At 35.2% G+C, this 14,817-nt stretch overlaps 1 protein-coding gene across 2 annotated transcripts in view; it reads right to left on the reverse strand.

Annotated features, from left to right (window-relative positions):
- Positions 1-8,531, reverse strand: part of LOC109052326 (collagen alpha-1(XV) chain-like) — a 38,074-nt gene extending 29,543 nt beyond the window's left edge. The window contains exons 1-2 of one of the 2 annotated variants that reach the window (XM_042718203.1): positions 8,282-8,531; positions 8,119-8,189 (exon numbers count right to left, since the gene is read on the reverse strand). In XM_042718203.1, the coding sequence (XP_042574137.1) occupies positions 8,119-8,189; positions 8,282-8,313 (103 nt within the window). In that variant the 5' untranslated portion in view covers positions 8,314-8,531. The remainder of the gene's footprint in view (positions 1-8,118; positions 8,190-8,281) is intronic. The other variant, XM_042718204.1, reaches the window with a different exon arrangement.
- Positions 8,532-14,817: the final 6,286 nt, after the last annotated feature.

Genomic DNA, 14,817 nt, shown 5'->3' on the forward strand with positions numbered 1-14,817 from the left:
CATAAGGCAGTGTGTGACATCACAGAAAGTACATTTTTTGAGCCAATCAGATTAAGCAGTTGGGTGGGAGGGAGTTTCTGTGTCCGAACAGACAGTGGCCTAGTGTTCGCTCTGACTCAGGTCATTATAACGTCCTCACACACCTATAAGAGCAGAGAGAAGCTCACACTCAATGCAGCTTCTGTGTAACACATGTTTTCTTTATGGCATCAGCCCCCACCTGCTTTTTTCTTGTGATAGATATGCAAGTATGCACAACTTTCTGCAGTATGTTGAGTGCAGGAAATGTTCAGTTTTATCCATGTTTACAGTGACTGATCTATTTGTATTACATTTGACTAATTAATTTTCCCCATGAAACCATGAAATAAATAACCTTAATGAACTGCTATGGAACTAACTGATGGTGTAACATCAAAACATCACAGCTTTTACACAATTATCCAAATATGAACAGGAGTTCAACATGAATGTGGCAACAGCAGGACATGCTATACACTCTTAAAAATAAAGGTGCTTCACGATGCCATAGAAGAACCTTTTTGTCTAAATGGTTCCATGAAGAATTCTGTTTCACAAAAGGTTCTTTGTGGCAAAAGAAGTTTCTTCAGATTATAAAAAGGTAAGAAAGAGATGGTTCTTTAAAGAACCTTTGACTGAATGGTTCTTTGTGGAACCAAAAATGGTTCTTCTATGGCATCGCTGTGAAGAACCTTTTAAAGCACCTTTACTTTTTAAGAGTGTACATTATAACTCTTTCTCATAAGTACTGGTGAAGTCTGCAGGTAATATTTTAGGAAGTTTACCATGCTCATTGTAATGCACAGTCCCTGAGGGTCTGTGATAGGCTTGACGCCTGGGCAGAGAATGATAGGAATGTCCAGGCCCCCACGTTCTGTCCAGCCTCAATCATTCAATCACCCACCTGGAGGTCATAGTTGACTGAAAATTGAAGAGGAGGCTCCCCCAAAGTAATTACAAAACTGCATTGAGGACAGCAAGGCAAAAAATCTTCATAGAAAGAGTACAAGTGGTCCTCAAAAGGTTTTTTGGGGTGATCATGGATTTAAAATAATTGTAAATACTGTAAATTAACCATAGTAAATGAACATAATGTTTTGATGTGGGAGGCAGGGTTTGTGACTGACCAAGACTGATGTTAATTCCAGACTTAATCAGGTTTTAGAAGGGAGTGCAAGCAATCATTACATGACCAAACTTCTGGTTAAATGTGAATGTACTATATATCTGTCAATAACATCTGCAAAACACCAAGTTGAGTTTTTTGAAAAGTTTGTTTTAAGTTTTTTGTTGATTTTTTTGTGTTTGTAATGGTTTAATGTCATTGTGCTTGCTACGGATGCGAAAATGCAGAAAATTGAACCTGATCTGAATTTTTTATGATGGACCAAAATTTCGGAGGCAGTGTGTAAACCTGATTGACACAACGTGAGGTCGTATTTATTTTTTAACGTGTGTAAATTTCAGACGAAATTTGAAGTGTGCAATAATCTTTACTATAACAGTTGGTTTAAATGTGTCTGACTTTGAATATCTGTGGTTTACTGTGAGAGTAAAGAAAAATCCAATGAGATTTGACAACCAACCTAATGGACATCATTAGAGGAGCAGAGTATTGACTACATTAACCCAGAGAAACATACTTGTGGGTGCTGTGGTGTAGTGGTTACAGTTTTTCTCAGTCGCTTTGGTGCATGTCTCGATATCATCCTTAATATTTGCAAAGAAGTATATGCATTTCTCAAAACAATTTGTACAAACAGCACCACACAATGGATTACCTGCAAAAGCCTGTAACTTTCTTAAAATCTTTAGCTCATCTCTCAAAAGTAAGTTTTTATGTTGATGAACATATCAGTGCCATCAGAATGAAAAGTCCTTGTGTCATTGTTCACAACCTACAGAAGTCTACACCTCCTGACGTGCCAGTCTCATCTACATCACAACGAATATCTTCCCTTGCAATGCAATGTGGAACTGGAGTCAACTGAACCATCTCACAACTTTATATATGTGGATGAGGCTGGTTTAAACCTGACCAAAAGCAGACGGCGTGCTTGAAATGTCATCGGCCAGAGCTACTGTTGATTTGCCAGGCGAACGGGGAGGAAATATCCATTGTCAGAATTTGTAACTCTTGTGTTGTCCTCTGCCTATACATGCTTTCCAACTGAAGGTTCATGAGATGCACCTTTGAGCTATTTCAGAGAACTGGTTTGTCATTGGTTGATCTACATTTTCTTCATTAGTGAAAGTCAAGATTCACCTACACAATTCATGCAAATTTACACAAAGTCGAATAGAAATGTGAAGAAAATATACTTGATAGTTTATGACAACTAGATCAACCATTTTGCATTTAATGACTTATATAATAAACTAATGCCTAGATGTTTTGGGGGGTAAGACTGAGAACTATGTAGTACATTTTGAGGAACATGACATTAGCAACTGATAATGTAGGAAACCACAGACAAATGTACATAATCAACTGCATGAATGTACCAAAGCAATCGCAACTTGTTCAAAAGAATAAGAAACTGCTTTTATGATGTGCACAAGTGACTGGATGATGTGGAGGTTGAACAAGTAGTTTTGAGAATTTCATTTCTGATCTGAGAAATACACCAAAGCGACTGAGAAAAACTGTAAAGCTCATTGGAGGGTTATTTTCAAGAAGCAAGCAATTGTGCCCTTGAACAAAGCTCTTAACTTAAGGCTCCAGACAGACAGACAGACAGTTAGAGTTATACCTCCAAAGTAGGGCAGAAAGACAGACAGACAGATAGACAGATAGATAGATAGATAGATAGATAGATAGATAGATAGATAGATAGATAGATAGATAGATAGATAGACAGACAGAAAGACATGCAGTCAGACAGTCAGATAGACAGATAGATAGATAGAAAGATAGACAGACAGACAGACAGACAGACAGACAGACAGAATAGATAGATAGATACTGTAGATAGACAGACAGACAGACAGACAGACAGACAGATAGACAGATAGATAGATAGATAGATAGATAGATAGATAGATAGATAGATAGATAGATAGATAGATAGAAAGACAGAAAGACATGCAGTCAGACAGTCAGATAGACAGATAGATAGATAGAAAGATAGACAGACAGACAGACAGACAGACAGAGAGACAGACAGACAGACAGACAGACAGACAGACAGACAGATAGATAGATAGATAGATAGATAGATAGATAGATAGATAGATAGATAGATAGATAGATAGATAGATAGATAGATAGATAGACAGACAGAAAGACATGCAGTCAGACAGTCAGATAGACAGATAGATAGATAGAAAGAAAGATAGACAGACAGACAGACAGACAGACAGACAGACAGACAGAATAGATAGATAGATACTGTAGATAGACAGACAGACAGACACATAGACAGACAGATAGACAGACAGATAGATAGATAGATAGATAGATAGATAGACAGACAGACAGACAGACAGTTAGATAGAAAGATAGATAGATAGATAGACAGACAGACAGACAGTTAGATAGAAAGATAGATAGACAGACAGACAGACAGACAGACAGACAGACAGATAGACAGATAGATAGATAGATAGATAGATAGATAGATAGATAGATAGATAGATAGATAGACAGACAGACAGACAGATAGATGGACAGACAGATAGATAGACAGACAGACAGACAGATAGACAGACAGATAGATAGACAGACAGACAGACAGACAGACAGATAGACAGATAGATAGACAGATAGATGTTATTATTATATTATTATTATTATTTAAGTATTATTTACACTAAATAAATAAATAAATATTATAGGATAAGGCAGAATCTAAAATTCTAATTAAACAATAATTATTTTAAAAGATAAACAAACAAATAATAATTATTAAATAAAATATATAATGATACAAATGATATATAATTGTTATTATTAATGTAACAAACAAATATTTATAGCAATTCTGCTCCCCATTGTGACTTCACCTACAAACACACATTAATATTAGACTCAGACATTAAAGAATATACCACCACATACTTATTTAGGCTAATTAAATTATTTATTTACTTACTTGGTGCTTCTGATTTTACTCCCTATTGTGACTTCATATTCAAACACACTTGCAAACTCACACTAACACGCATACCTTTATTTTCATGGTGATTAGAGTGTGCAGGACTGACTGTCTGTAGAAATTAGGGAATCAAGCACACTGTTGACAAGCCCTGGTTACTAGTTAGGTGACACAGAAAGAAAACACAACAGTGGACAATGGCTGTCCATTCAGACCATTCTCAAACTCAGTGTGACCCTGGTCTGGTCTGGGGGGCTGGAGGGCTGATGTGTTTTTTCCATGCTGTGAATTTTCCAATGTGTGTAATATATCACTGTAAGGGCTAAATGGATGTATTGTATATCAGAAAAACGGTGAAGCGGAACTTCCTGTACAACGATGATGTCAATTTTAGGGTCAATGTGCTTTTCAGCATATTACAGTATCTGACTTAATGAAGGAAACAAAGGACAGATGCAACTAACTCATCTAAGGTGATCTGGTCTAATGCAGTGTTTTGTTAAGAAGGATCAAATCAGGGATTTTTTTGAGAAAACAAACGGAGCCCACAGAGCACAGCTTGGCATGCATAAGCCACAAACCACAATAATGATCACATATCAGTCAAAAATGGTAGATAAACAATAATACAAACATTACATTTCATATTTAACTTGCCACTTGGCTAAAAATGACACTTTCAATATGACAGCTTTGTTAAATGTAGAGGGGTTCCCAGGCAGGTGCTCTCACAGCAGGGAAGAGCTCAAAGCTATTAGACTAATGTTAGCATTTGATTAAAGCTGAATTTGATTAATGCTGAACATTAATTGGTTTTGGGGGGTTCCTTCCTCCCAATATAAAGAATTTAGAAATAAAGTGACAACCGCAGCAAACATGAATCCATAAATTAGCGCAACAAATACAAAGAAAATCACTGAAGAAAAACAAAACAAAACATACAAATGAATATTTTTGCACAGCTTAACATCAGTAACAAAATAAAGTCACATATGAGCAATGAGCAGTGCAGAAATTAATCAAACTGCAGCAGCTGAACCAGCTTTCACTTCAATAATCTCCCTAAAAGATGCAAATCTCATGCTGAAAAATATACGGTGATTAGTGGGAAAATGTCAGAAAGAGTGTCTGATCGCTCCTCTGACAGTTTCAGTTCTGAAGCTGAGCTTCAAACACAACACATTACATATTCAAAATCTCTCTCTCTCTCTCGTTTTTTTTTTTGGCTCAGATACCACAAATACAGAATATGAAACAACTCAACTTATCTTTAAGGGATATCTGTGTTATTTCAAAGGTAAACAGAAAACAGTATTTGGTTATCAGTATAACTAAAAAAGTTAGACAGTTCCTAACAAATACTCTATTATTACTATATTAGTACTTTTAACATTTACCTTCATTATAAGGTAAATGGGATAGATCAGCCCATGTAGGCTATCACGAGACAAACTTCTATGTTTTTGAACAAGAACTAAATAGGTTTCGGTTAAAGACTTCCAGAAGAGGAGCTCTAAACACATAACCAGATTGGAAGAGAAATTAACTCTAAAATACAACAGCAACTCACACTCTCTCTTTTTCTTAGTGTTCACTCACTTTCACTTATAGAATAGGCACATGTTAAGCAGCTTATCTGAATATGATTTTTTTTTTATTATTAATTTAGCCCTTTTTATCTGAGGACTCAATCAAGTCAATGATCAGATAGAATAAGATTATTTTTTCAGCTGTCAGTGTAATTCTCTATTTTTTTTCTATTTATATATTCTTGAGAGCCACATATTACCATAAGATTGGTAATACTTCAGTTAACACAAAATAACAATATTTAACACAATATATTGATCTTGGTTAGTGTTAAATTCTACACTATTGTTACATATACGATATACATAACATATACATATATATATACATATACATAAACATATGAAGAATTAAGAAATAAAGTGACAACCCCCAGCAAACACGAATCTGTTATTTATGGTAATAAGCGCAAAGCAAACCACTACAACAGGTTCTACCGCAGGGTCAGTAAAATAATATTTCTTTTTTTTTATATATATATATATATATTTTTATTCAGAAAAATACATTAAATTGATCAAATGTAAAAAAGAAATGCTGTTTTTTTGAGCATCCTATTCATCAAAGATTCCTGAAACAAGTATTATGATTTACACAAAAATATTAAGCAGCACAACAGTTTTCAACATTGCTAATAATCAGAAATGCTTTTAAGTGCCAAATCAGCATATTAGAATGACTTCTGAAGGACCCTGTAACTGAAGACTGGAGTAATGATGCTGAAAATTCAGATTTGCATCACAGGAATAAATGACAATTTAAATAGATAAAAATAGAAAGTTATCTTAAATAATAATATTTCACAATAGAGCTTTTTAACAGCAGTGTATACTAATTATACTTTTTACATTAAAAACTGCAAACATTACAATCAGTTGATGGTATGGACTAATATAACCAAACAATGAGTGTTCACAAAAAAAGATACAAAGTCGGATTGATGGAGCTCTTCAGGTCAGTGGAGAGCATCTCAAGTTACTTGGCTGTCATGCTGTTTGGATGATTGCCTTTTGAAGACAGTGAGCTCATTAACTAACCAGCACAGAGAGGATATGAAGGATTGACTTTATTCTAACAGTTTATCCCTCAATTTTTGGCCACTCCAGACGTCTGAGCACATAATTGTGTTGAAAAATGTAGGCCGTGAAACTATTCCAAGCTTTGGACAGCAATATAAGCAGACGCAACAATATTTCTAAAAGAGAGGTCACCTGCCCACTCTGACCTGTTGCCCTACTGGTGCCCACAAACAGTGAATGACAACACTGGGCTCACCACACAACATAATGTTTACTGCATGTCACCTAATTCTGAATCTCTAGGCAGCCAAATCACACCTGATGACAAGCAGACACGCTTTGCTCTTTATAAGGATGCTGTTAAATGGTTGTTAGAGCAGATGCACTATAACCTCTGCAAGTGATTCCTTAATACTGACACACAAAGTTCCTTTAAACCTACACACTTACAGCATAAAAAAAACGTCATAATACAAAGACAGTGTTTAGATAATCACAATGTCTAGGCCTGGAGGAGAGAACATTAAAATTTCACGGTGCATCTCCTCTACTCGTCCACTCATCAAAAATGTAATTTTCAGTTAAACAAAAACACCAACTTTATACCAAAAATAAAATAACAGAAACATTTGCTTTATAATATAATTTGTATGTTGGACAAATACTTGAAATAGACATCTTTCTAAATTTGAAATCACATGCACATATGAGCTCAATAAACTTATTCATCTCCAAGGTATTTTAAGATCTGATTAGAAGTTTGCCAAGTGACCATAAGTGATCATGAGATCTACAAGTAAAGCCCTTCATTAAAGCTTAAGAAAGGCTGGTTTCATTTTATGCTCTCTATTCTAAATCAGCAATAAAAATCTATAAGCATAATAAATATATCAAATCAAGTATACACAGTGGCATACGGACACCTCAGTCATCATCTTACCTGCATACAACTCTGTCATGTTCTTTACAACACATAAAGGCCTACAGGTGTCAGATTTGCGACTTTTCTGTAAAAATCTATCACAATGGCCTGACACTAATATTTCCCCATTCACACATAAAACTACTTTGTCAAATGACCTAAAATAAACTTCATGTGGAGATATCTTTTTTTTTTTTTTTTATTTAAGTAAAATATAGTATTGAATGTGACTAAATCAACCAAAATACATACTGTACAGGAACAATTAAAGTTATATTTTATGGGTCACATCATAATAGCTCCTCACATACTGTAACTGTATTGTAGGCTACTGACTTTTTACATACTTGTGCAAAATTCGTTTTGCATTTCGGTGCAACCCTGTGGCAACCCTGTGGCGTACATCATGTCAACACACTTAAAAAAGTTGACTTAAAAGTGTTTTAAATATTTAAAAGCATTCACCTACCTTCCATCACATGAAGCGCAGATGAGCGATAACTCAAGGCGAGATGCGCACCGAGGAGCCACGACAGGAGCCTAAACGAATGCAGTGATGTTAAACGCAAATACACTACAACATATGCACAACTGTTTGCATGATGAATTATCTGTTCATCCCATACACTTACCAAAGTTTCATTTTCCGCAGCAGTTTGAGCATAAGATTAGTGCAAAACCGTGGATATCAACACTTCCAGAGTGTTTTCGGCCACTCTCTCTCTCACTTCTCTCCTCCTGACTGACTCTCTCCAGTCTCTCACTTCAGACTGACTGAACAAAGACTGCCTCAGTCTCAGCACTAACCAGCGCTAAGGACTGCTGAAATCCGACCCCGAAAAATCTCTGAGAAGCGTCGGTCTCCACTCTTTCAAATCCGTTTCAGTGCAGTGACCCCATAAACAGCTCGGCTGTTCAATCCCTCAACAAATATGTTTTTTTTTTTTTTGATTATTCATAATTGGCTGTGAGTTACAGCACAAGCCGGGGTTGCCCACGAATTATCTCATGTTGCACAGTTATTTATTGAGACGAAATGTGAAATATGTTTATTCTCGTAGAAAACATATTTACAAACTGCTTCTCGACGAAATGCACAAGTAGAATATCTACCTACAATAGGCTACACTGTAAGGGGGAAAAAAAACACGCAGTTAAAGTAGGCTAGCGTTAAAGCTGTATGCCACCTTGTAAGCCAAACTGGAAAGCTAGTTTTTGTTGCTGACTTGCTAACAAATTGTTATTGTTGTTTGATTAGTGAAGCAGGTAAAATCAATTTCTTGTGGTAGAAAGAAGTTTTTCACCAAGACTGCATTATAAAGAAAAAAAGACATTTTATAGTGAAATATTATTTCTGTCTTTTTGTTAATATAAATGTTTTCTATTTATATATATTCCTAGATATAATGTATTGTGGATGGCAAATCTGAAAAGCAGCTTATCAGCAGTCTATGCTTATCATCAATGTTGAAAACAGTTGTGTTGCCTAATGTGGAAACCGTGATATTGATCTATCTCTATGACATAAATAAAACTACAGTACAACCAAAAATCCATTGGAAATTCCCTGGGAACCAATGGCTTAAAAATAACAATTCACTTCCAGGTAAATTTTAGCACTGAAAATTGGGGCATCATGATCAGATTTAGCAAACTTCATATTTGCGTTCATCTTTACATTTCCAATTTTAAGTTATAAAAGTTAATAACCTATTACTGTATTTTCCATCAACATGCAAGAACAAATAATTAAGTATATGTAAACAGTCCCATTAATCCAATTGTCTTTCCACCATTTTTAAGCTAAAATGATTTCCTCTTTATTCCTTGGTGCTTTTAAGACAAGAGTACATGCTTAGGAACAGAAGACTGTTCTACACTTAGCAAATTCCTGAGAGACCTACTTAAAGTATTGAAGAATAACGTCCACGAAGGACCACCCGGGAGGCAAAAGCCTTGTTTGACTTTCACCAAGGGGCTTTTAAACCCCATCCAGTCCCTTCAGAGACTTACAGAGCTGCCTTAAGGCACTCATACCTCTCCCTGAAACAATGCACAAATCAGGGGCACAGATCCCATGTCAGACAAAACATCTTTGGGAGTCTTTGGTCCTGAACAAAAGATCCTGCACCACAAGAGTCCTTCTTATTCTTCATCAGCATGCTCTCCCTGTTATCATCATGAGAGTCCTCACCCCGGTCCATTTAAGCTCTCATATTTCAGCCCACAAAAGTCTACATGATGAAGCCTTTTGTTAAGGTGAGAAATTAATGGGTAGTTCTTGTCAACAACCCGCAATTAGCTGGTCTTGAAATGATAATGGTTTAATGCAGATTACCTGACATGCCCCAGCACTAATTGGAAAACTCATGCTCTCCAATTTGGTAATATGCAACACCAAAGCATGGTATACCAGTAAAGACTGGAATATACAACACAACTTTTAAAATCTGAGCAGATTCTAACATTAGGCAACTAGCATAGACTCTTCCAGCTGTAAACCGGATTAAAAATCTGGTCAAAAATCGTGTAGGGTATTCCAGCCTTAAAGGAACACTCCACTTTTTTTGAAAATAGGCTCATTTTCCAACTCCCCTAGAGTTTTCGAATCCATTCAGCTGATCTCTGGGTATGGCAGTAGCACTTTTAGCTTAGCTTAGCATAGATCATTGAATCTGATTAGACGGTTAGCATCACGCTCAAAAATGACCAAAGAGTTTCTATATTTTTCCTTTTTAAAACTTGACCCTTCTGTAGTTACATTGTGTACTAAGACTGATGGAAAAGGAAAAGTTGCGATTTTCTAGGTTGATATCTCTAGGAACTATACTCTCATTCCAGCGTAATAATCAAGGAACTTTGCTGCCGTACCATGGGTGCAGCAGGAGCAATGATATTACGCAGCGCCTGAAAATAGTCCCAGCTAGGTAACTTTAAATAAGCCTACTTTCAGGTGCTGCGTAATATCATTGCACCTGCTGCACCCATGGTACGGCAGCAAAGTTCTTTGATTATTATTCTATTATTATTCTAACGGTAAAACTTGTTAGGAAATGAGTTGGAAAATGAGCCTGTTTTCAAAAATAGAAATGAGAGCATGAACAAGATTTTTACCAGTGATCAGATCAATATAGTATGGAATAGTTAATTCATCCACAATACTGAATTTGTATTTACCCAAGTTCATAACATAAACATGGTATACATTAGTGGAGCAACATGTGAGAGTAGGTCTCAAAGGAGCAGTCAGTTCCTGGATTTGTTATAGAGAACTCTTGTTTTCATTAGATATACAAACAAATACTGACGGATGTGTTTCCCAGCCTCCTGATGGCTCAACAGACTAACATGAGATTGTTTAAACGTTTCTGATGTTGCTGAAATTTCTATGATCAACTTCCACATCTTCAAAGTCAATGTCTCTCATCTACCATGGGAAACAGCTGCCTTTCTTATTCTCATCAGTCTTTACTGACTAACTTGACTGAGTTGCTACCGAAAGCTTTGACAGGCTTTTCATTTCTTTGTATGGTTTATAAGCTGATTTCTCATGGAGACCAAAAATGTCCCTACAATGTCAAAAATTACTGGTATTTAGTCCCCATAATGTAAGGAATACAAGGACACACACACACACACACACACACACATACACACACACACACACACACACACACATTCTAATAATCATATATTAACCTTTATCCCTAAATATCTATCATTTATGAAGACATTTAGTCACTTTTAGTATGTGTTTTCTCAGTTTCATAATTCTTTCATATCTAGGGGTCAGTAAGGTTTATTTATAGATTTTCTAGATTTATTAAAATATTTATTCAGCAAAGAAATACAACAGTAAAGACATTTATCATTTTAAAACGGATTTATATTTCAAACAAATGGTTTTCATTTAAACTTTGTTCATAAAAATAATAATAAAACAATAAAAAAGCATCACTCCACAAAAATATAGGCAGCACAACATTGATAATAATCACTGTTTCCTGCGCAGCAAATCAGCATATTAAAATGATTTCTGAAGGATCATGTGACACTCAAGACAGAAAAATCACAGGAATGATATGTTCAAATTTATTAAGAGAGAAAAAAAAATATTTTAAATTGTAATATTTCACAATATTAGTATATTTTGAACCAATAAATGCAGCTTTGCTGAGCGTAAAATATATATATTTTTAAAAAACATGAAAAAATCTTACCAACCCTAAACTTTTAAATGGTAAAGTCGGTTAAATGTATTTTAATGGTTATATGTATTTTAACAGACTCTATGGAAACATTATGTAATTTCCTTTCTTTTATTTCCATGCAACCAGAGCCTCTCTGATGGTGTGCAACCTAAACTGCGTATAAAATTTCAAGGAAGACTTCAGAAACACTGGGATGCTGTTGTGCTGATGTCTCTATGTTGTACCAGGCTGCTTAACCATCTAGCATAAAGAGCAGGACTACATGGTCGACTAGCTTTACTGTTAAACTGAAGCTAGTGCATCTGCAGCACCAAACGCTTACAATCCTACCTGGACCACTTAGCTGACTTTTTCAGCATGGCAGCTGAACATTAAGACATGTTGTGTACCTCCACACTGTTTATTGCTATAGTAACCAAAATAATATCATAAGTTTAGAAGAGGGAACAGACTCTGCATTCACAGGACTGGAAACACTGACACAGTGTGACCCGAGAGGAATTTCATTTCGTGGGATGTGATTGTATTAGCTGCATGAAAGCTGCGTAGGCAACGCTAGTGCTGGTAAGGATGTCAATTACACAAAATACTGACCTCACGCTTTTCAGCATGCACCATTTATTACAGTAGTCAAGCCCAGAATGTAGTCTTTAATCACGGAGAAGACCTTGTGTCTTACTGACTGTGGATGAATCTGAAAGAGCGGTGGAAATGAAGTCAAGACATCCTGGTGAATGTAGTTCACTGATTGAATGAGAGCAATTGAGGAACATAACATGACACAATTACCAAAGAATGTTCATTTTTCTCCCTGAGGTCCACTTATAATGTGAGTAGCGTATGTGTGCCAAAAAACATTCAATATTTAGTTTTATAGGAATATTTTCCACCCTCTTTCTGACCTTTTAAAGGGCATTTTTATTGCCAGTGTTCCTTTAAAACATTTATGTAAACTTCCTCTTTACATGAGAAATAAGATTTGCCCTTTCTGACTCTTGCTTCTCAATGACATGATTTTATCATGGTTTAATGGTGGATTAAAATACAATTGTCGTTACATTTATAGATTCAAAATGCAGGTTCTTTAAAGTATTTGTGTCTGGGTCGTTTAAATCACCAGCACATTTTTCAAATAAAAAGTTCTTTATGGGACATAGGTTCTCCATTGGAACTAGGCTGTAAAATGCTCTTTAGCTCTATTTGTGACTTTTTTATTTTTAGGAATGTGTTCCACCTACTTTTTTCCCATGGATGAAAGAGATGGATTGTCATGATGTTCGGACTAGGAGGAAAAGTCATTCATGCCAGAGCTAGTGTGTTGACCCTGGTTAAAGCTTTAGGATCTCCTAGTGTGACATTAACTTGACACTTACACAATACCTTTGCTCCATCTCAAGGAGATAAAAGAAAAGAGGAGAAAGGCAAAGGGAAAGTAGGCTTTTTAGATTCCCACTTTCTTTCCCTTTAAAACTATAAAATATTTAAATGGCATACAATGTTTTAGCACTGATATGGACCTACTAATTCATATAATTATTAAACAAAACATTTGTATCCTGTAGTGCTTTGAACAAAAGAACCTATTATGTTAAGAGCGCATCTCCAGTCTATGGAAAAAGACAGAAAAAGTGGATGTGGAATCCTCAATGAATATTTTTTTTAATCTTTACAAAATAAAAAGTACAGTGATAAAAATCACAAGTATCAATTTGTAACCATATGTACTGTAATTTCATTTTATTTTATTTCATGATGTATTATCACCATATTACCCACCAAATATTTTGAAATTTTTAACTGTTTGTATTTTGTTACTGAATTTTTAAGTAAGAAAGCCATATTGCTTAAAAAAAAAAAAGAAAAAAAAAAAGTTAATGATAAAGATATAACTATAATCGTTTTACCCCTATGTGAGGGCAGGTGTGATAAAAATAGCTCTGGATACAGTGTTTTTATATTAGCGTGCACCGGGACAAGCACTATAACTGTGAGCTATTAAAATTAGTCATTCCAAATCACATGATAAGAAAACTTGCCATGGGAATAAACTCAAAATAGAGCCTCATGTGAAACACCAGAGGCATATTAAGCAAAGGGAATAGTTATTCCCTAAATTCCCTGTATTCTTTCATGGGCAGTATTCTTTGGTATATATAAACAATATTTTGTGGTTACAATAAAATCCTAATGTCCAGGACATATAATGTTCAGAACTGTTCAGTGAAAATGGAGAGCACCCACAGAAAAATAAATATAAAACATATTAAGTTCAATCCTGTCACAGTGTCTAGTCACTACTGAGAACTGAAATGCAACTGGAACTGTCCATTTACAATTACATTTTGGCAAGATGTTTTAGGTTTCATTAGAATTAAAATGTATAATGAACGTGTCCTGTTTTGGAAGGATGTAGCGCTGGGTTTTACTGATTAAGAACAGTCTAAAAATGTATGAAGTGAATCTGATTTTGCTGCTTGCAAAATTCCACATTCATAGATGCAAATATTCAAACTCCAGAACTCTCTTTTGTTTTCATGAAAGAATTTAAGCAATACCTTTCATTGATCCAATTGTCTAAGAACAAAAAGGCTTTAAAAACATAAAGCTTAAAAAAAAAAAAAGAATCTGTTTGTAACTGTTTTCCTATCTTTAATGACATGTAAGTTTCACATTTTTGTTTTGTTTGTAATGTATTTAACAACTTTTAATATTTTTATTTTGTTGTTATTGTCTATCCTTTTTATTTGTTAATGTTTGTATTACTGTTTTTGCGTATCAGTAACACACACACACCACGCACGCACACAAGCATGTGGAAGTAATGGTTTGTGTTCATCTCCCTCTACAGAGGAGGGTGTGCGTTGTGCAACAGGCCTGTCTGCAGTTTCATGCAAGATTATAAGGTCCATGTTTGTTGATTAAAAAAAATTTCAGAAAATAGTCAGCTATAAACAATT

Source organism: Cyprinus carpio, chromosome B2 (assembly GCF_018340385.1).
Source record: "Cyprinus carpio isolate SPL01 chromosome B2, ASM1834038v1, whole genome shotgun sequence".
Classification (NCBI taxonomy): Eukaryota; Metazoa; Chordata; class Actinopteri; order Cypriniformes; family Cyprinidae; genus Cyprinus; species Cyprinus carpio.